Consider the following 24,451-nt stretch of genomic DNA (forward strand, 5'->3'; position numbering starts at 1 on the left):
ACTTATAATTTTTTTTTTAATTAGATTCAACAAAAATAACAGGAATATTTTATAACTTTCCGAAAAAGAAAATTAAAACAATTCAACAGAGTTCTAAAATAATAAATTAAGTCTCAATTATGTAAAATTTTAGTCGCGTGATACCTTCTTTAAAATATACATACTTATTCATTAAACTATGAAGAAAAAGAAAACTAATAGAAAATGAAAACTAAAATGAAAGATGAAATAAAAATAGAAGTTAAGAAGTGAAAAAACAGAATTCCAAAGTATAAGAAGTCTGGTGCATTAAAAATCGAACCTTTAGTGAGGAGTGTATAATTAAGGAATGTGTTTGTTTCAGGAGGTGACTTGAAAAATTAACCGAAAAAAAATCACAGTTAACTTTAGGATTAAAAAAAAAAACAAAAAAAAAACGGTACTTAAAATAAAAGGACCAAGGATAAAAACGTGAAAGGGTATTGTTTTGTGGAAGGCATAGCAGGATGTGATGGAGGGAGATTGAGTGTTTACATGTTCTGTATATCATGAAGTGTTGCTTCCATTTCCTCTTGCAGCAGCTTGTTCTTCTCCTTTTCCACGACTAGGTCATCTGCACACCAAATAAAACACAAAACAACACTATCACATGCATGCACAAACAAACAAAATTAATGCTGGTAAAAAAAATTATAAATAATTAAGGAGCAAACTAATTCTAATTAGGTGATTTAATTTTTTTTAATAAAAAAAAACACTAATTTGCCAAACTAAAAAAAAAAAGTAAATAAAAATTTTTAAAAAAAGGCTAATTATTTAAAAAAAAAAAGCCACAATGCACACAGTTAATTATTTAAAAACAACATTATAAAAAAACAACAGCTATAATAAAGATCTGTGCTCTGATCTGTTCTACTTACACTTATATATAATAAAATAAAATTTAAAAACATTTAAAACGATTAATAAAAATAATATGTCATAATAAAAGAGGTGATCATGCCTCAGAAATGAAAAGAATTCTTGTATTTATTTTTTTTCTTTTACTATAAAAATAAAAGGCAGTAATTTCTCTAATTATAATAAATCAAAAGTTGTACCTGTAGCTAAAATTGACTTTAGATTGATCTGGTAAAAAAAAGAATAAAAAAAATTGATAAAATATGCTTACCCTCAAGCCTGTCGACCTCCTTCTGGAGTTTCTGAACAGCACGTTCTGCAAATTCAGCTCTTACTTCAGCCTATATTACAAATAATAAAAAATCTTAAGTACATTTTGTGACAAAATTAGTTAAAATAATTCTTAAAAGAAAAAAAAAAACAGTTCTTAGGAATTTTATATTCCCCCCAGGCGTTAAGTCCTTTTTTGTTCAATATACTCAAATATTTTCCAATCTACCCTGCCGATAGACATCAAACGTACTAATTTCGTAATAAATTACTAGATAAAATTATCTCTTTAATTTCTTAAAACTAAATTTGTTCCCAGTAACAGATACACCGAGATGGTTAGTTAAGAAGCTTTCAATGTTCAATAAAATATACTTTTATTATGCAGCATGACAACTTGAAGCAATTAACGCTAAAATAACTTTTTAATTTGACGCTTTAATAGAAGTAGTTCTTACATACTTGGCTACTAACTAATAGAAACTCCGAGCAATCCCTGACCTTTCACGAGTACGATTCCAAAAAAGTATAAATCCGACTGAGAACATACTATGGGCACATTAACAGTTTACGCTCCGGATTTAGTGCATATTCAAACACAATAATAATTTGGCAAATGGCTACTCTTTCACAATTATAGATTAAGATTGTTACAAGTAAGTTTCCTGTTTCCGACCACCAGACATAAATCGATTGTTGGTTAGCACAATGGACCAGATCGATCGCATAGATGATAGAAAAGTGCCTTTTGTAAATTGCTTAAATAGAAAAACCAGTTTTAATTTGATCACTGTTGTTATAAATTCTTTCTTGCCAACAAAACCAAAATCCAGAAGTTCGTAAAATAAGTAACTTCTTTAGCGTGGATCAATTGGATTCGATTTTAAATGTTAGTCTTCACTTTTATGTCCTAGAAAGATTAAAAATCTTAGCTAATCGACATCTAACCGAAAGATGGTCGTAAAAACCCTTTAGGAAAAATATGCATTACTTTAATGTTTTTCAAACTGCACTCTCAGCACTGAAGTGGATATTTGAATAGGTGCAAACTTCTTTCTAACTTTCAAAATTGAATTTCGTCCAATAATACGAAAAGATTTTAAGTAAATTAAAACTACAGAGAAAAAAAATATAATTAAAAACATGAAGTTATTCAAACTAAAATTTTAAACAAAACAAAAACTCATTCCTTACTTAATTATAAATAATAAACTTTAAAAAAAAAAACAAATACACACGGGGAAAGGTTAGTTCACACAAACATATATATACGTAGGCCTGGATAATGCAAATTATATCACAAAATACACATTATTCCAGCAAGGAATACATACCTCCATGTATTCGAGTGTATACTGGAATTTCTTTAGTTACTCAGGAATGGCAAATCGTGCTGCTTTTGTATTGTTCCTAGGTATGTAGAAACGAATAAGGGTAGAAATCACAATTTTTAATTTTATTTAACTTAATCATTGGATGGTTGGAAAAATGCTCTCTCATCGATGACTATTTAAATTAATTTAATTCAGATATAATACGATACTTTAGATTCAAAATAGACCGGCCACTGAATGAACTATTTTTACTGTACAGCGTAAATTGCATCTATAAATAGGAGTTTTTGTAACTTCTAAGTAACTGTTCCTCGCTACTTTTACCAAATATTCACTATCATTTAAAAGACAAAATGGTGTAATTACCTCATTTCTGGTAAATTAACACCCATATTTAGCAAAGTTGGTTTTAGTATGCAATTCATTTAAACAACTATAAATGGATACCGCTAAATAGAAATAAGATATTATTGAATTGTTCTTGCTGCAGCTTCCAAACTCACCTCTTTTAATTGCCCAGATAATGCCTTGACTTGTTCTTCAAATGATTCCTCTCTCTGAGTAGCCTATGTTATATTTTTGTATTTCCATAGCAAAGTAATGAGCAGGCGAAAAAAAAAATGAACACAAAAAATGGTTAATAAAAAAGAAAAATTATAAAACACAATAAAATGTAGAATTTAAAAAATAAAACTTATTAAAGAAAACGTTTTATCACATTACAACAACCAAACATTCTTAATTCTTAACAAGGGAAGGATAACAAATTTAATGCAACTTTAACGAAAGGAAATGTTAGTTAATTTCCAAACAAATAACAATAACACGCCAGGACTGAATAATATACCTCCTTTAGGCGGTTAGTTAAAGTCTTAATTTGATTCTTGTACTCTTCTTCCCTTTGGTTGGCCTGCAGAGTATTCAATCATTTACTCTTCACAATCAAGTAACTATTTCATTAAATATTTTATTTTATTTTGTAAACAAAAAGAAAAAAAACAGTTTAGGTAACGCGTAAGTTCAGTAACTAAATCGTATGAAATATTGAAATTCATTAAAGATTTAAATATTCACTGAAATTATTTTCTACCTTTTCTACATGCGTAGCACGCAAAAATAAGTTGTTTTTATGCAATTAGAACTGACTCTACTAAGTATTTTTGTTAAAATATAACGACCTTTCGAATGTGACTTATTTAAATGTCGTCTTCATTCTTTATTTGCTTCACCAAGACTGTGTAGCATAGTAAATATGATTTTAGACATTTTAAGTTTCCATTATAGCTACACAATCGTTTGGGGAAATTAAAATAAAATAAAAAAAATGAACGAAATATTAGTTTACAAATAATCTAGCGCATTCAGAAACCAATAATTCAGAAAATGAATTTGCACTGACGGAAATCATGAAATTAATCTTGGTCTGGAGTGTTGTCAATTTGTAAATTAAAATAAAAAATGATAAAAGACAAACATTATTTATTTACTACCTTCTAAAATTGATATTCACTAAACAATATTAAAGGAAAAAGATTTTCCTAAAAACATCAGTTCAATGACCTATTTTTCAGAAGTCCTGCAGCTTATAAATTCTTTACAAGTTAAATTTAAAATAATAACAATAATAAAATGTTACCTTCTCTTCAGAGACTTCTAGAGATTTCAGGTTATTGCCTACAACACGAAGTTCTTCTTCAAGCTCTACAATCTTCCTGTAAAAACAATTAATTTTCTTATTAAACAAGAACTTGATACCAACTATACTTTCACCGTTTTTTTTTTTAAAATAACTTTTGAATTATTTAGATACAGTATTTCAGATAAAATAAGTACAAAAAGTAAAATTTAATTATCAATAATTTTTACAATAACAAAGTAAGTTGAGCCAAGCTTATATGCTAAGGAATGGCATCAAATTCAAACTTCTACTTTAGTTCTTCGCTGGGTACTTCTGTTACTCTTTGGGATTTTCTTTTTAATCACTACAGAGAGATTTAAGTTTAACCGTATAATAAATCCAGGATTTCGGTTATTACTGCTACCGTATCGCTGAATAATATACTATTTAACACGGAACTTTATTTGAAGTGCATGCTTTAGTTTTACAGAGTGATCCATTTCAAACGCACCAATCGCTAATAACTTTTTAGGAAAGCGGAATTTCGAAAAAACCCACGAAGTAAACTATATGCTTTTTTTTGGTCTAGTTATCAAATTTTCCACCCCCGATGCTGTATCCTTATTTTTGGTGGAGTTACGGCCAAAAACCCGATTAGGTTTTTATAAGGACCACTGGTTTTGACAATGATTATGAAAACTACTTAAAAAAGTGTGAAAAATGCCGTTAATTCCGTTTCGAAATCCCTAATATTAGTCGAGATATTTAAGATCAAAGTTACAATTTCATCTATTCGTGAACGGTTTTCGATATTAATTTTCCACCAGAAATACTCGTTTTGGGAGGTCCTCTGACAGCAAAAAATTTATTTGTGACGCAAAGAACAAAAATAATAATAATTGAAGATTTTAAAGAATATAGAGTAATGTGATGGCTGTGGGTGAATCAGAATAAATTTGTTTTAACATATGTAAATACAGTTTACTTCGTGGGTTTTTACGAAACTCCGCTTTCCTAAAAAGTTATTAGCGACTGGTGCGTTTTAAATGGATCACCCTGTATATAAAAGCTAGGTTTGCAATTTTTAGATTTAAAGCTATGATTTACTAACAACATTGTGTGGCTCTCAATAAATATTGTAATGACATTTATTGGAGCCGTATCCAAGTCGAGAGAAAATTAAATGAATTCTAAGTTAACAGCTTTTACTAACGAAAAAGTCAATGTAGAGATGAAATAGCAAAGCGATCGCGTAAAAATCTTAAAAAATAAAAACTACAGGGATGGAAGAAACTATAGTGAAAATTAAAAAAACTAAAATAGAATGAGGCAAATTTTTATTTATTTAAAAGTGTATTTATTTTTAATACAGGAGTAATTATTGATTACGGATTGAACTTCAACTTGAGCTTCAGAAGTGTACTTGCAGAAGAATTCATCAAAGCATTGCTTAAAGTTTGTCACCTTTTCAGAAAGTAATTAAATTTTTAATGAAGTATGTAATATTTTATCTTAAAACAAGCTATCGTAATTTCATATTTTGAACTTTAATATAGCGAATCTAATATCTACACTTTAGAATCTTACTTTAATGTTCTATTTTGCTTTAAAAAATAGTTTAAAAAACACACCATTCAATTAAAAACAAAACAAAAAATTCAATAGGCAAACAAATAAAATAACACATCATGCATCATTGAAGACAAGAGCAAGATATATAAAATATATAAATGCAGAAGAGGCATGATGGAAAAGCGAGCACACTCACATGTCACTCTGTTCCGCTCTTTCTTCGGCTCTTTCAAGGTCTTGTTCCATCATGACCAGCTTACGTGCAACCTGTAGTTTAAGGCAACAAACCATGCATTTAGGATAGAAAATTAAAAAAAAACAACAAACACACAGTTATACGAAATAGTGTAAGGGGTGTACAGACCCTTATGATAGGAACAATAATGAAAAATTGGCAAGTGTTATTCAAAAGAAAAAAAAAACAAAAAATATACTTAAAAGAAAAAAAAATGCAAATTCATGCTCAAAAACAACTTTTCAAATTAAAAACAAGATACCAATAACTTTAAAAAAATAAAAAATATTTATCAGTATCTAGAGAGTAGCTGGGAAATTGCATAGCTTCAAAATATTAAAACGAGCAGACTAACGAGACATTAATTTCTGTAGTTGCAACATATTTTTATTAGCATTAATAATAAATTTTTATTTCCTAAATGTAACACACAAATAAAGGTGCATTCAAAGTGAAACTGCTTACGATTCCCCACTTTCGGCACGTTCTTCTGCTCTTTCCAAATCAGCTTCAACCATTGCCAATTTACGAGCAACCTATCCATTAAAACCCCAACAAAAAACCAAATAAGATTTATTTTCGAATATATATATTTTTTTTAAACATAATCTTACTTTGTAAGGAAAGAATTGGTTAATTTTGAATTAACTAATTTGTTTAATAATTTTTTCAAAACATAGCTGAAACATGGAACATATTTATAACCTTTTCATAATAAACGTTATTCCAGCAAAGTTTTAGTTTTTTACTAACAAGTTTAATTAGCAAAGTTTTTTACTAACAAGTCTTGCACACTTCCCTGAATGAGGTATAAGGAAGTAACATAAGCAAGAAAATAATTCTTAAGGTAATAAGAAAACGTCAAAATAACTTTATTATTAACCATTTTTTATTGCAAATGGTCAACATATCTTCCTTAAAAACTTAACTTAAAAAAAAAATAGTTATTTTAACTTATTTAAGTTATTTTATTTTAGTTTTAAAAAAAAGTTTACTTACCAAATATCTGAAAAAAAAAAGAACTGTAAAATAATACTCAACTTCATTCTTTTTAAGATGAACATTATTTTTTAATTTATACGCATGTGATTTTAATTTTATAAAGCAGTGAACACTGATGTACATTTTTGCAACCTCCAATATTTTATTATAAAACCTCTATCCCTATCAATATTTCTTTCTATCTACCTTTACGCATTTGTTTCCTTGGCATTTTACTTGAAGATTCAATTAAATTATGTCTACGCTCAAAATGTAAATTGTTTATTTTTTTTTTGTTAAAATCTATAACAAGGAGCGAATGTTCTTTCATTTGGAGCTAAGAATTTTTCATAATTTGAAGTAATAATAAAAAAGAAAAGAAATCTGCTTATTGTCTTATTCTGTTAGTAAGTTTTTATAAACATTATATTCTTTGAATTGAAAAAGCAACCCATTAAAAGGCTTGGCGGCCTGAGGTCCCTAAAAGAACAGTTTCTTTAAAAAAATTAGGCAAATTGGTAATCTCTTTTTTCAAGCGAACTAAGAAATTAATAAATTGTAAAAATACATCTTTCGTAATTGTCCAAAAAACAAAAAATCACCAAGCGGATTATTTTCAGTAACCCTATTCCTATCTACCTACAACTGCAATCACAAAACTACAAAGTTGTCTAAAAAAAAATTTATGAAGTGATCTTAAATCTTCAAGTGAAAGCTTCAAGAGACAAATACCAAAATAAATGCATTAACAATTAAGTTAGTGATTCTCCAAACCTTTTGGTCGTAAATAAACACCACAAGTGTTGAAAAATTATTGTTATATACCATTCATTAAGGATCAACAAAAAACCGAAGTAGTTTTTATAGCCGCAAAAATACCTTCTGAAATTATCTTTCAAATTCAAATATCAATAATTTTAATATTAACACAAATTTAGATTACATAATTTAATTTTAAAAATCACACTTTTAAGTAACCAGTTTAAATTTTAAAATTCTATAAATAAAGATTATTATTATGAGAAACATACTAAAGCTCTAAAACAAATATCTCTAACTTATTTGTTTTTAGGTAGGTATTAAACATTCCAAAATAACATTAAACATGAAATTAATACCTGTAAAGGGACAAATTATTCATGGAGAAATTAAAGGTTTGGGGGATCACTAAATTCAGAATAATAATAATTTAAATATGCCAATCAAGATTAGATTATGAGATAAGTTTCATAACATTAAAGTACAAGTAAACGCTACATAGTGTCACCAGAGACAATTTCCATCTATTAGTAAACTGGGTGTTTAAAAGAATCGAAAACCCTTTTTACGGCGGAATTTTTTATTACTATTAATGCATTATATTAAATTCAGCAAGTTAATTGTTTTTAAACACTTAATTTTGTTTGAAGTTAATCTCTCCTCTAACAAAAGGAAAGTTCGTAAACATTATATTTCAGCTCCAAGGTTAAATTTTATAAATAATTATTAAAACATGAAACAATAAAGAGAAACTGAATAAATTTTACAGATTATCTGCTTACTGCTTGATCTGCGAAGAACTAAATGGTATGCCAATTTCGTTTGAATGGTGAAGTGATCATATTTTTGAGTTCAGATATCTAATATGATTAAAAGTTTTATAAAGAAAACTAAAATCTACCAACTAACCTATTTTTTAGATAGCCAGAGTCTGATATTTGTAATTTTTAAATAATGGCAAGAATTTTCAGAGGTTTTCCTGACTTATCGTTGATGCTAAAGAGAATTTAGCTCTACCTTTACTAAATTTCTACTTTGATAATTTCGAGCAGTTTTGAATTGGTAAAGATTTAGTTTTCATAATGAAATCCAAACAATGATGGTCGTTGCTAAATAGACACTGAAGTGGTAAATACTTGTACTAAAAAATTATGCTCTCACAATCAAATTAAAATTCGTTTAATTTAGGAAAGAAATATAGTAGAATAACTTTTTAAGAAAGAAATTGCCTGACTTTTCATGACTTTAAATACTTTTATTTTATTAAAAAAAAAATATATATAGTTAGTTAAAAGTCTAAATATATATGTATATTTATATTAACAGTATACAAAAACTCTTCTGTTGTTATACAAATATTTACAAAACAAATTATCACATATTTTTGGTGAAGGCATTTAATATTTTTATTTAAAGAAATTGATAAATAAATGTGTAAATAATATCACAAATAATTGTTTTAACATTAATCAAATTTGAACGTGATTTCATCAACAAGGCATCAATTATTATTTTAAATTAACTTGAATGAGTATTTAAATTTTTTAATTTATTTTTTTTTTAATCAGTAAATAGTTCATAAAAACCAAGTTTTTTTTATAAAAAAAATAAATAAGTGCATAATAATTAATATTGGGTTAATAGAAAGTAAAATCAAATTAATTAGAAAATATAAACTTTAAAAGAAAAAAAGTAACATAAAATTTTTCATAGAATTTGCACTGAATAGATTTATTCAGTACAAAATAATTAACAAATTTTTTGTTTTTTATTTCGGTATCTCGACAACGCCTTTTCTTTCTTTTTTAGATCACTTTTAAGCTCAATTTATGGCTTAAAAAAAGAAAAAAAATTGCCAAATTCATGGCTTTTTGCACAAAATTCAACCACCATTTTTTTGACCATAATGTGCGCAAGAAAACCTCACTTTTTTTTCACAAAAATAACACTATAAACCCTCACATCACAACTAAGTTATTAACTGAATAACTGTCGACACTGTAGGAGAAAAAAAGAAAAGAAACAAAAAAATAATAATACAATAAATTAGATTTATAAAGAAGATAAAAATATAATAAGCAAACAAATTTCAACACTTCAACTGCCAAAATTATCATACAGCTTACCATCCTAAAAAAGCTCATCCTTATCCTTTGTTATTTAATTATTCCTGCAGTTAAGAGTTTCTACCAGCATGAAATGAATTCCAAGGAGTTTCAAGAATATATCTAATAAACATCATTCAAAAACTCAAGGAGGCCATGAGATCTGGAAGGCACTGGATGATGGAGGCACTTTACATAAACTATCGAAGAAACAAAACACTTGTGATGCCTTACGCCGGAAAAAAATTAAAATATCAAAAATTGTAGCTTTTTAAAATGCTACTTTAATTTTCTTGTAGCACCGACTGCATTGGTTTCCTCCTATAAGGCTATGTAGGACTCACAAATTTCAGTTTTACTAGCCTAAAAATCCTTAATGTGAATTATTATGTAAGCTGCTGCCCATCCAATTGATGTATAAACCAATCTAGCGTAATAAAGTCAATAATTCATTGTATTTAGGTTCGACAAAACCAAAATTTGAGGGAAGTTAGATGAAGAAATTATATTTCTAACAACCATAACTTCCTCAAAAAAAAAAAAAAAAAGCAAATGGCAGTCGAAGTGTTATTTATTTATATATTAGAAAAAAATAAAATCATGCATCAAATTAAGAAAATGATAAATATAAAACTAATTTAAATAAAAAAAAAATAAAGTTAGGTCGTTAGTATCGGGGAAATCAATACTAGAGGATGATTTTCAAGTCACCTCATCATATTTTTTATCAGCTTCCTCAGCTAGGAAGCGGGCTTCTTTTAGTTGATTTTCTAGGGCGTCCATACGCTCCTCATCCGCTAAACTCCTATTCTCAAGAACCTTGCGTTGTCTAATCAATTAGACAAAACAAATATTTACTTTTAATGATGCTGTTTTCAGTATTAAATTTGTTATTCTACAACAGTTTTTTTTTTTTTAATATTCTTGTCCAGCCTGTAGAAATACTTCATCGGAACACGGTAGGTTGAAAAATACAAAAAAAAAAAAAATAGTGAGAGAGAGAGAGAGAGAGAAAGGATGATAATGAGAAGGTTCTACAGGAAAATAGGTTATAATTAAAATAATTATGGAAACTTCTCATTATCAGTCCAACTCTGATGGTAACTACAAAAACTTTTATTTAATACCCACTCACCTCTTCATATTTTTTATCCGATTCTTCAGCGATTAGTTTAGCCTGTGCCAATTGTGCTTCCAAGCTTCCAACTCTATCATCTTCCATATTCGATCTGTTTTCCAGTGCCTTCCGTATCCTTTACACACACACCGGTCACAACATGCACAAATCACATTATCTACATAATGCTCTCGTTAAAAATTAAATTAAAAAAAAAAAAAGTAAAAATTAAAAACTTCAACTAAAAATCAACGAGAGAAGTGGACGGGGGGAAATAAACTAAAATTTTAAAAACTTAAAAATATATCAATAAATAGCAGAGAAACATGCAAGGTTTCATAATTAGAAAGGAATTTAAAATAAAACAATTTAAGTTATCAACAATCACTATGGTTTAAATAAAATAAAGCAGGGCTCTTTATTAGAATTAAATCAAAAAATTTAATTGATTATAAATATATTTTATATAAAATAAAAAATTTACATCAACACTTATTATGTTCTCTTATTTATTGATATGAAATGAAAATTTATTTTTAAAAATAAACCGATAAATTTTGTACAACAATGATGAATGATGAATGATGGAAGCTGCAAAAACAAATAGCAGTAAAAATGTCTTTCGATATTGATGAATATACATGAAATTTGAATACAAAAAGGTTGAAAAAAAAAAAATCTCTGGTTATAAATAATTCGTTTGGATCGTCACAATATTGTTTAATCTTTTTTTTAAATAATTAAACTCACACAACTGGCAATGGCTGAATTGCATTTAAAAAATAAATAAGGTAAACGCTATATTGGTAATCCAAAATAATTAAGGTACACCCGATTTTCCAATATTAGATCGCTAAGATGGATGAAATTGCTGTTGCAGTTAAGGGCATTTGAGAATAATAAACTAAAAGATAAACTCTGACCAAAATCTTACTTTGAAGACCCTAACAAGTATTAACAAAAATTCTAAGGAGATGTTGATAATGATCCTCAGTTGCCGGATTAATTATTTTCAAATTTATCAAGCCAAGAGGTGTTACGGATGTCACCCTCCAAAGAACAATGTCCTAATAAATTACAAAGTGTACTTTCCCTTACAGTGGTAACTTAGTGCGCCAAAATTTATACAACAAATGAGATTTTTTTTTTCAACTGCAAGAAATTCATATGTATTCAAAAATATCAACTAAATAGTTAACTCCACTATAGCAAGCCACATCATTGGCAAACCTAATAAAGCCAATTCACTTATTATTTTTAATAATTATCAAAAAAAACAAAATAATTTTTTTTAGTCACAAATCTGCAAAATAAAATCATAAATAAATAAAAGATTAATAAAACTAAAAATCAAAAAACATTGTTTTGGTTTATAATAATAATAAACAAAAACAGAAACAAAAAAATCTGGTTAGTAAAGAACGCATACATAAATACTAACCTCTAATCTAAGAGATGTAGTTATTTTATAATTTTAGCCATCTTTACGAACCATCAGGGGAGCACTGATAATGGGAAGATGTATTGTATGCATAGAATAATATAAAAATAAATGCGTTCATTTATGTATAAAAAAAGGGTTTCCTAGTAATATTTATTTACTTATACGCGTTCATCTGTGTTTTTTTCGAAAATTGAGAGATTTCATTCTATTTAAAAAACAAAATCATTTCTTTTTCAAAATAACCAAAATTAACTGAAATAAATAAATTCTTCAGTTTTAGAAAACTATTTATTATTTTTTTATAATAAACCCAAATCAATTGAATATTTGTACGTTTCTTCAGGCTGGCATTTACATTAAATAATAATTATAATTTTAAACTAAGGAGGAGATTGTATGTCAAAATTAAATTAAATTATATTAACTTTTACTCAATGGTTCAAAAATGAATTACATAATTTTTAACACTTATCCATTACCGTATTTAATTTTGACATAAATTGCTAACGAGAAGTTATTGGTAATTAAAAAACATTGAAATTTTTCTAGCTGAACACATTTCATTGAAGGTCAATTAAGTTCCAGTCTATCTTATGTTTAGCACTTGAAAAATTTACAGTAAATTCACAATACCTACATGAAATTTCAGATAGGACAATTAACAATAAAGATCTCATGCTCAATCCAAATTGTTCAATAAAAATAAATGTGTCAACCTGGAGCATTTGGGAAATAGTTAACTGTAAATAACCTTCCTTCTAATTCTAGGAATACTAAAAACTCTAATTAGGGAAGGACAAATGAGAAATAAATAACTGCATGAGTCTCTTAGCCTTCTTTGCCTATTGTTTATCTCTTTCACATTTTGTGAAACAAGAACTCCCAAACGGTTACATATTTATTCGCAATGATTTTAATTTTTGAACACTCCCTCTATACTGTGGAAGTATGTTTTAAGTATAAAACAATGATGATTTTCGACTACAATTTTATTGATCAGAAATATTTTTTAGAAAACTAACCATGTTTTAAATTATTCTTTAAAATAGCAATTAATTATCCAACAATAAACGTGCACAATTAAGTAAGACTGGAACTTTAAAAGCCTCCTGTATACTAAAAGTGATGAATATAATTTCTACAAATGTATTAAATAAGTAAAAGTGTGAGTCTTTCATAAAATATAATTACAACAAAAAATAAAAATAGAACTGAAAAAATGAGCAAATGCAAACTATATTATTAACATTGGATTGACAATGAAATAAAAAAAATCTAAGATCTGATGAATTTCGTGTCGAATTTCTGTATTAAGGTACCTTAAAAAAATGACCATTTATCTTTTATACCGGTTTTTATGATGTGTAAACGGAACGGAAAGCGATTCTTCAGTGGGATTCCATGCTATAATGTGGAACAGAGGGCAACGAGTAGATCGGGCAATTAGTAGGAAAAACAATGAATCATATGGTGGTCCCTGACGAAGAAGAAAGCATTCCATTTACAAATTTTTGTCATTAAAACTTAAAAGCCCAGGTAAAAGTGATCTTAAGCAGCCTACAAGGTTGAAGGCAAAAAAAATGAGCAGCACTCTACGATCAAACCTTTCCAGAGAATCTACCTTGAAGTGTTCCCTAAATCCAATTTTAGTTTATTGACAGGGCAAACCAACTTCTTCAATAGCGCCTGTGTACCGTCAAATGGAAAGAGGCCAACTCCCTAACGGTGAAACGGATATTTCGTGTGCTCCAAGCTTGTGTTATCCGAAAAACGGGGAAAGGGATTATCAGCCAAGTGTTGTCTGTAGCGAGAGAACACTGTACTGGAGACCGGAATTGCATTGAAAAAAAAAAGCTTCGGGCGCCAATAACCTCAGATGTTAATGTGCCTTAAATTAAAAAATAAAAATAAATATAAACTTTAAATATCGAAATCTAATTAGTTTTAGAAAAAAAAAAAAATGTAGGAGGCAATGACAATATTGTAAATGACGAGGGTATATGTGGAGGTCTGTAATAATTTCGTTCCTCTTGCCACTCATTTATCCTTCGTCAATCAATAAACGGAGCCGTCAACAAGACGCCGGCCATTCTAAAGAAATTAGCATCTAGAAGTACGAGTGTTTCTATCTACTACTAATTCCTTTATTTAAAATGAGGAATCATATTAATTCATGTATCTAATCTTACTAAAATTTGTTTAAAAAGCAACATGGCTGAATTTAACATAATTGTTCTATTTTTTTTACAAAAAACTCACACTTCTAATAAAAGAGCAATATTTAATCAATATTTAGTTGTAAATAACATAAAAGTAGTTACACAACTGGTTTCTCACCTCTCTGATTCATCGGCCGCTTGTGATGCTTCAGCTAATTTGGCAGTGGCTGTAGCCAACCTTTCCTCAGACCTTTCCAGATCTTCCTCAAGAAGTTGGATACGCCTGTTCAGAGCCGCCACCTCACTCTCAGCCTAGGGCAATACAATTCAGTTTTACTAGCTAACCGTTTAATATATTTCTTGCTATAATCATCATCATAATAATAAGAAGCGATTAGCTCAGTGGTTAACGTCTAGATTATCAAGCGGAGATCCCAGATTCGAAACTTATGGCCAGTCCTTACATTTTTTATTATTCCTCAGAGCTTTTTACACCTAACAGTCCTCAGATTTTGACGCTTTTTAAATTAAATAAATAAGAATGAATGAATGAGAACTATCTCAAGCAATGTTTCTAGGCAAATTATTTTAGTGATTAAATATGAATAGTTTAAAAAAAAAACAACTACTTAAAACCCAAAAAGTATGCCTGTTTTCAACTAAAAATATTTACATAATAAGAATAAAAGCCCACTTTACAATTCTCAATCTCTATTGAAATATGACTGTGGTTTATTGAGATTCGTTCATAACACAACCTGTTGCCAACGTTTACACTGGAGGTCAATGTCTTCTTCAGGTCTTTTACAACAAATACTTTTAGAAAATTAAAGGGTGGAAATATTAACTGCTATAATACCTTCAAAAGTACTGTTTAAATCTCTACTTACACATCTTGTGATAAAGGCAAGCACATAGGCAAAAAAAATAAAAAATGAAATGAAAATTAGCTTATTTACAATAGTAATCTACAGAGAGGTAGATAATTAATAAATCTTTAAGTTAAGCTACAAAAAGTGTTCTGTGGTGACTGTCAGTACCTGAAGAAGCCACCAATTTTTTCTTTAATTCTAATAAAAATGGTATAAAAAAATTAAATTAACTTTATTTCCTCTTAATTAAAATAAATTGAATAACTTTCAATTCCAAAACTCACATTGCGAAAATTAACAAATTTTTAATTTCACTCCGTATTCTACACAGTATTTCCTAATAATTAAAAATGATGGAATAGAGGCACAGCTTTAATTGTTAAATTAGTCTAAAATAATATTATTGTGTATCAACAATAATTCTAAAAATCTTATTACTATACTTTCATAGATGAACCCATTGTAACTAAAATTATTAATATAAGATTGGATAAATGATAAAACAAATATAATTCACTAGTTCCAAAAATAAAAATGACCTTAGGGCATAGTTGAATTCATTAGCTAATTTTTCATCATGTTGAATCTGCTACAAGGATAGTTTGACCCATTTAGAACTACATTTGCAGCATCACGTATTCACCACTTCTTGGAATTATTGTTAAAGAATAGTTAATTATATATATCTTCAAGATTTATTATTAATACATTAATTTTCTAATGATTAAACAGCCTTAATGTTTAGGTCGTTTTAGAGATTATTATTTAAAAAATTAAAATTCTAAATTAAACACTATAAAGTGAATTTTTTTTTTGTTTAATCTTGAAATTATAGCAATGCATTTAACAATATTATTGAGATGAGAGAGTCGTATTAAAATAAATAAATAAAATCCCATATGAACAGAAATGTATTTTTAAACATAAGAAAAAAACCTGCTCTTTTATTTTACTGACTCTGTGAAAATTAGGTTAAAATGTTAAATTGTTAGAGACAATTTTGATCGTAACTATTTGTGAAATATCGTTTACTAACTGGTAAAGTCATTTCTCACATGAATGAAACCAATATAGCACACAATCACTAGAGAAGTGAGTGTTAAAAATGGCCCAAGTCAATTTTATCTATGACTAATACCTACTACAGATAATATACAAACGTTAAGTACTTTTAATGTAATTAAAGTTGTCCCTATGAGTGTTGTTCAATTATATAATAAGGAAAACATGAATATAAAAACACCTTTTCATTTTATATTAAATATATTAACTTTTAATTTATGGAGGCCTTTCTCCAAATGCTTCAACTTCAAAGATCTTTTATAAGATAGTGGAACAGATCCTAAAGAAATTGTTGTCTAAATATTTAAATTAAAATTCGTAAAAAAATTGCAACTGCATTTTTTTTGTAAACATTGAAATATTTAGAAAAAAAAAAGCAATTAATTTATAAAGAATATCTTAACCGGTCAACAAGAGACAGACAATTTTAACTAAACCTGTTTTAAGGGTCAAAAAACTCATGCCTTCGTTTGGTAGGCTTACGCTTCTTTCTGGGAATTATTTTAAATTTACTTATATATTTAATATTTATAATAAGATAATTTTTAATATATATTATACTATCCATTATGATCTTTAAAACGATGTAATCAAGTTATATTTCAACTAAAAGTTTGCTACTAACATTTAAGGAAAATGTTAAATATAACAGGCTTACCGAAGAGATTAATACGTATTACTCGATTTAATATTTTTTCCGTAGAAAAAAAATTTCCTTAATTCAAAATCTACATGAAAGTGGTAGGGGAAGGACCACTAGTTGACAGCGCGAACAAGCGTGAGATGAAAGCACACAAGGTACTTCTTTTTTTTTAACAGGTGCGTATGTATGGTTTGATGTTAACTTATATGTATGTTCCCAGTTCCTGTTGTATTAGAATAATGCGTGAATATTCCAGTGACTATTGATTGAGTAAATACATAGTTCCTGTGAGGTTGGGCACTGAATAGTGGGTGTTACCTACACACCTTCCGTTTCTGAATGTCCACTACACACATTGTCTATCCATGCAATGACTATCCATACTTAATATTATAGGTGGATAACCTTTTAAGACAGTGAAAATGAAAAATAAAATTTAAAAAACATATAAACTATATATGAAATATAAATTAGACTTGAGAAAGTTTTTGTTTTACCAAAAACACAAATGTTACTTTTTGGAAATGTAATACTGAAGAAATATTAATCTGGATAATAATTTTCTAATCTAATCACGCTATAAACTTTAATTGCTCGCACAATTAGCTCGAAAGTGAATATTTAAAATATTATGAATCAAAGATAACAAAGTAGGTATTGGTGTCCAGAAAAATCGATTTTGATGGAGATGCCAATAGATAACTTAGTGTGTTACAGAAAACACCGATATTTCAATAAGAGCAGATGTAGTTATCGGTATAAAAACTAAGAAGAGAAAAAATAAATAAAAATTTTAATTTCACTTACTTCTTCTCTTCTCATAACTTCTACTTGTAATCTTTTATGAAATTCCTCACATTCTTCTTTATATTTTTCCATTTCTTCTTTAGTTTGTCTCATCTTTTTCTTTAATACATCTAATAATGTACCTTGTGGAATATTTGTAGTCATGTTGGATTAAACTTGTTTTTTTTTTAAAATAAAAAACTTTCAATTAAAATAACCTAAATAATCACTAAATACCGACACTACTCTCTCAACAAGCACCACGAATCACCCAATATGGTGGATGAACTGAAGGCTATTCGCCAACTCAACTGCCCATGTTTGTGGGCAGCACCGGCAACTAGTTGAAGCAATCAAAAAGTAGTACCATACATGGTCAACAACTTGCAAACTTTATATTAACCACTTTACCATTCAAAATTTATTCTGTATACTTTACTGCTAAACTAAATATTTTGTAATATTATTTAATAAATAATATTTGTTTAAAAGAATTACTACAATAAAAACAAATATTCATCCGCTATTACTTCAACCAATACCGTACAAGACTATTCAATTGGCGGTTATTTCAAATTTTACACTTCTAAACAACCCTTTGTTTTGTATTTTAAAATATAAATATAAAATATATGGGTTCATTAACCTTAAAAATCTGATATGTATCATATTTTTAAAATTTAAACTTGACGTAACAATTAAAAAATAAATAATTTCCTAAATATTAAAGTGATTGGCAATTTCGTGCTCTTTAAGATTTAGTAATGTTTAAGATTGGAAATGCGCATAAAATGGGTTGACTTATAAAATAAGAAATATTGAAACAAGCTGCCTCATTGTGTTCTAATGAAAAATATATAATAGAAAACTGTTTTTGTGGTATTTTACGAATAGTGAATAATCAAAGTATTTTGGGAAGGAAATTGCCCTTACACAAATATAAGTTCTTAAAATAAATTAAGGTGTTCGAAACGATTAATTTCACTCTCATCAACCATGTTATTACATTAAATGTTGTGTTTTTAAATTGCAAAATAAAGAGAAAAGCAGAAAACCAAACACGTGGGACACACCCAGAACCTATGACGTCACCAATTGAGAATGCCAAACCCCCACCGATGAGCATATGACACCTGTTACGTCATGACAACAGATCAACAGACGGTTTTTAATTTGATTAGGACACTGATAAGAACAATATGGCACCCATGATAGAAAAACATGTTTCATCAGCTGATTCAAGTAGAAAAATAACATCAAAATAGTACAGGTTACAGTTACAAAAAAAGTGTAGGAGAAAATAGACACTTTAATAAAAAAAAAAGCACTACTAGGAGAAAGGAGGTGACCTGTTTTAATACTATCCGACTTTGTGAAAGAGAGCGTGAATGAAATAATTAAGATTACTAACCCTTTTTAATTGAGAGTTCAATATGTTATGCAGCTCATTTTTAATTATGCTGAACTTCATAAGGGTGTCTGAACTGAAAATGGATGAACCGAAAGAAAGCCCAGGATAATCAGCACATCTCCTCTGCCGTTGTCTTCGTCTTTGTTCTCGTTCGGCTATTACTTCTGTACACTCACTGGGACAACGCAGCCTGGCTAATTCCTCCGTTTCGTTGTCTTCATCGTCACTTCTACTGCTGCCATCACCAGCCGATCGAACTGCTTCCAACGGTGGCTGATTCTCCGCCGATGCTGAAGGTGATGAGGATGAAGTTGATGATGAAGTTGACGATGATGAAGAAACTGACGTTGACGAAGAAGCTGACGTTGACGAAGATGCAGGTAATGCTGAATTCGTTGAAGCGATGAACGTTGTAGCTGCTGTTGAAGTTGCCGTAGAAACTGCTACAACTGCTGGTGGTGATGATGATTTGTATAATTTTGAAGACAACCGTCGTCTCGTTCGGGTTCGTTCGCTACCAATAACAATTCGTTCGGCTTGCGATTGATTCGAATCACTACTATTACTTAATGGCCCCATAGGAATATTACGTATTAGATTAGACGGTAAATGAGGCTCATACGATCCGCGATCCGCCATTACTCCGAGCCAACTCACTTGACGTTTACTACTCTGCCATCTTGGTAACTGTTGCGCTGTTACACGACTGCTGCACTCCCTTGCGGCTAATTTCAACACTAACTTTAGATTGCCTTACATTCGTATGCAGTCTAGCGATTGCAGCTTTGCATCATTTTTCTTCATTACTTTTCTTGTTGAAAATTCTTAATCTTTATTATGCACTCAATCTCATACTTAAAAAGAAAGAGCAAATATACTTCTGTGTTTCACCACTAATTAGTTAAACAACATTTTCGGATAAATTTATTGCTGACTCAACAAAATAAGAGTGCATAAGGTGAAATAGCAATTGGATAGAAGTGAATAATTTAAATTAAATTCGTTAAGTGTCAGCGTAAAGAAGGCAGATAGAAGACTGGGACCTGACTCCATATTTGGAGCTGAGCCTGAGTAGTGCTATATTTATCTCCCCTCCCTGATATCGTTTATATATAGCCCTCAGTAAAGCTATGCTTTGCTTACCAGCGACTCAGAATGCAAATAGCTTATCGCTACTACAATATTTTCATTTCTTATTATTTTTTTGAATTAAAATTACGATTCTGTACTAAAGGAGCACAAATAAATTGTGGTGAGTACAGGCATAGATAAAAGTAATTTTATTTAATCTGCCTTAAAATTAGTAAACTTATTCTAGATAGTTTAGAGCTGAATCGAACATAAATTAATTTACAAAGTATTAAATCTCTAAATATAATTAATTAACTTTATTAATCACAGCAGTCAGTGATTAATAGCGGTTAAAAATCAAAGTAGATTTTTTACAAAATATAAATATTTAGATTTTACTTTCTGATTTTAACATCAACGTAAAAAGCATTTAAATTTATCAATTTTTACATTTTATTAGAAATTTGCAACAAACTATATAACTGCAAATATGTTAAAAAGTAAACGTTTGGTGGGATTGGAGCTCTACCCATCTTCGCTTCAACCGCCTTCTTGGGTTTCCTGAACGATATTTGATAGAAGTACTTCGCGTTACGGATTAAGGGTGACCATCTATGAGGAATAAAACCGGGCAAAAAGACATTTCGCCGGATTGCCGGATGAAGGGAACATATAATATTTTCTTTAGAATTTTGGATTGAAAGGCCTGGATTCATGAACTCTTGTTAGTTCCCCTTTAATTATAATCCATAAAACCACAGTGGTCTAATAAGCAGTAAGAGAAATAGTTTTTTTTAACGTTTTTAATACGGGCCTGGATTATTTGAATGGGTAAGAAGAAATTATGGCCTAGAGATAATTTTTCGTGTATGCATTTTGGGCTCGTTAATTTTCAGTCTACACTTTGAAACCATGTCTCCAAAACATTGAGTTGAGTATGTAGGGAAAACAGAATCATGGATTTGGTGAAACGATAGCTGTGGTGTCTGCTAAGAAACCGAGTACAGTATTAAGAGTGTTGTGGGATATCTGTTGCGTAAATGGTTAATAGAAAGAAGGGGACTGGGTATTGAGCGTTAGGAACGCCTACAAGTGTGGGGAATACAGAGATGTTAGGTATAACCATGATTCATGGGGAAATAGCGTTCAGGAAAATAGGATTTGGGTACAAGAAAACATTTTCTAGGAAGGATTATCTTGAATTTACTCATCAAGCTCTCGAGCCAGAGAACTGGTCAAATACTTGTGAATCGCCAACACTATTACGGCTCAAAACAAACGCAGGTAGTTAGTTATTATTAGTTACTAGTTAGTAATTAGTAATGCTAAAAAAGGGCGCTATGTTTCTACACGTTTGGAAGTCACCGGGCATTCAGGAGAATGAATTTCATTTTTGAGAAAAAAGTTTAAAAATTTGCGTGAAGAAGTATAAAAGGTTATTTCATAGCTTTTTATGAAACTTGTAATTTGAGTTATATTCAACAACTTCAAGCGAAGTCTACCAGAATAAGCAAAAAATGAATCTTCTTGAATAATTATTAGTTGTGCAGATCAATCCAACCCTCAAGAAATTCAGACTAATATTTAAATCATCTTTTGTCTACATCTTGAGATCTAGCTGTCAAGACGTCTCAGAGGCGGCATGAAGGCTAAAATAATTTATGTAGTGAGGGGCAGTTTATTGTTTCTTACTCGGAAATTTTTCGAAATTTCTTTCCATGATAGGTTAAACCGGCTTACTTAAAGCGTACAATAAGGGCCAATACCAGACATTTACAAAAAATATTTTTATCATTCTTGGATACAATGCTATTCGCACTCAATAAACGTTTTGTTGCATATCTGATGAATTTTTTATCCCACTACTTACGGAGCAGTATCAGGCATTTGTTTTTCGTTAACTTTTTAGAATTTCTCTACTGAACTTTCTTGCCGGAGGGTACTTTAAGGACATCAAATCCGAGCGAACAAGGATGCATTAGTATTATTATACTTCTAAAACATTCATGACTGCTAACAACCATAGCTGTTATTCAACATATCATTCGTATCTAATAACAACAATAATTGGTATCTTATAACAATCTAGTTTCCAAAAAGCATATCAAAAGTCGTAACTAATTTAAAATAAAAAATTTGGTAGAACAACCACAAGACTTTTACCAACTAAAAATTTCTATTACAGTTCCTAGAGCTCTGCGTTTCAAACAAATTTAATCCTCAAATACATTAAACAGTATTATCGTACAACAAATAATCTAGTTCAAAGAGAAGCCAATTTCGTTTAATTTTTTACTGTTGTAGTTGTACATAAATCTCTCTACAAATATTAACATTAAGCAAAGAAGATAAAAAAATATGAATTATAAATATTAATACATGATTAGGTTTTAAAATATTTGCAAAATTTTAAATAAATTTGAGTAAACAATTAGGCAAACTGTAATTTGAGAAACGTTCTCTTTCAAAGTTTTGATAAAATATGTTTTTTCACTAACACTGAATACTCAATACTGCCAATAAAACATGTTTTTATGCTTCAATTTAACTGAACTTCTGAACATAAAAATATAATTTAAATAAAGGAATCTCTTTAAAATAAAATAAATAGAAGAAATTGAAAATAATTTAAATAAAACAAATATCATAGTTTGAGGGTGGATGCATAAAATATCTGTATTCGAAATAATATTGTGGGCCCTTCTAAAAACTTCAAATCATTAAGATATTAAATTATAAAATAAAACGCGTCTGGCAACTTCTGCGTGTCCTAATCCTTTATTTTTATTTATTTATTTTTTTTTTTTTACTAAATTGTCGTTCCATCATTGTATGTTTGTTGCAAAGGCTACTATAGCAAGAAAGTAAAAAAAGCTTAGCGAAAACTCGCGCTACCACTGAGATAATGCTTCCCATTTTGTTTTCGTTTTATTTAATTATTTAATAATAATAAATGAATTTTGTATACTTACATTCTGTAAGGCTTTATCTTTATCTTCTAATTTTTGCAAAACCTGTGTCAGTTGTTCTTGAGTTTGATCCAATTCATTTTCAATGGTTTGAATCTTTTTCTGCAACGATCTAGCTTCTTCTTCAGCTTTTTCTGCTCTTAAATTTGCATCCCTAGCTTGTTGTTCGCACAATAATGCTCTATCCAATGCATTATCTTTTTCAAGCTTCATAGCTTGCATCTTCTTCTTGATCGCGTCCATGGTGGCGGCTTATTCGGTTCTTGCTGAAAATAAACCAAAACAACAAATTAGGAAACACATTTTTTAAGAAAGTTATATAATAATTAAATCTGTTTTACATTAAATAAAATCTTAATTATTTATACAAAAATTATACAGGAAAAGTAAAGTTCACTTAGCAAGAACTAAAAATTAGATTCGATCAATCAATTAGTCTTTAATCGAATTATAAATTTCTAGTTTAGATATAAACAGCTCATAACTCACTAAAAAACATCCCTACACTAAATTTATCACTTAGCAAACTTAGGAAGTAATAAGAGATGGTTTTTCAATAGTTTTGGCGAAGTTACAGCCTCGGAAGATCTCGGGTTTCGGAATTTTATTCATCTTCAGCAAGTGATTCATCAAGTTTGAGTGATTTTCAACCGAAATCATTCTTTGCTTATGGTTGCAAATAATACATCATTCAATTATTTATAAAAGAAAAAAAAAGAACCTATCATAAAATTCACAAAAATGAATGAGAAAGTAGCCCCATTTTATAAATACATTTATAAAGTTACTGAATGATGTAATGTTTTACAAAATTTCTTCACAATGACACAAAAATTTATTTTTCAAATGAATTATTTTTGTTAATTGATTGAAAATCAGAATAAAAAGTAGCAACCAAAAATGAGATCTGTCAAAATGTGAGAAAATTGATGTTCAGAGCCTTTTTAGGGCACTACCAGCCTCCGTACAATGTTCTCTGATAACAGAAAACTCTGTCTATCATCTGACGGTGAGCTATAAAAATCTGTAAGTAGAAAATTTGTAAGGGCCGATAGTTGGATTGGAAGAGTTCTCCACGTGGAATTCAGTGCACTAACCAATGAACTAATTCTTTCCCTAATTTTTATATTATTAAAAAAAAAAAATCTAAGTTAAGAATGCATA

At 28.9% G+C, this 24,451-nt stretch overlaps 1 protein-coding gene across 41 annotated transcripts in view; it reads right to left on the reverse strand.

Moving 5' to 3' along the window:
* Nucleotides 1–24,451, reverse strand: part of Tm1 (tropomyosin 1) — a 67,260-nt gene that overhangs the window by 16,246 nt on the left and 26,563 nt on the right. For 2 of the 41 annotated variants that reach the window (XM_074122347.1, XM_074122336.1), the window contains exons 2-8: nucleotides 23,291–23,553; nucleotides 14,652–14,785; nucleotides 10,465–10,582; nucleotides 6,374–6,444; nucleotides 4,120–4,195; nucleotides 3,331–3,393; nucleotides 1,151–1,220 (exon numbers count right to left, since the gene is read on the reverse strand). In XM_074122347.1, the coding sequence (XP_073978448.1) occupies nucleotides 1,151–1,220; nucleotides 3,331–3,393; nucleotides 4,120–4,195; nucleotides 6,374–6,444; nucleotides 10,465–10,582; nucleotides 14,652–14,785; nucleotides 23,291–23,530 (772 nt within the window). In that variant the 5' untranslated portion in view covers nucleotides 23,531–23,553. Of the gene's footprint in view, nucleotides 1–509; nucleotides 593–1,150; nucleotides 1,221–2,986; nucleotides 3,050–3,330; nucleotides 3,394–4,119; nucleotides 4,196–5,869; nucleotides 5,941–6,373; nucleotides 9,647–10,464; nucleotides 10,583–10,888; nucleotides 11,007–14,651; nucleotides 14,786–17,857; nucleotides 19,209–19,247; nucleotides 20,277–23,290; nucleotides 23,554–24,451 lie in introns of those variants that run through there. The other 39 variants (XM_074122341.1, XM_074122342.1, XM_074122339.1 and 36 more) reach the window with 39 other exon arrangements.

This window comes from Rhodnius prolixus, unplaced genomic scaffold (assembly GCF_049639745.1).
Source record: "Rhodnius prolixus isolate KJV_2025 unplaced genomic scaffold, Rpr scaffold_8, whole genome shotgun sequence".
Classification (NCBI taxonomy): domain Eukaryota; kingdom Metazoa; phylum Arthropoda; class Insecta; order Hemiptera; family Reduviidae; genus Rhodnius; species Rhodnius prolixus.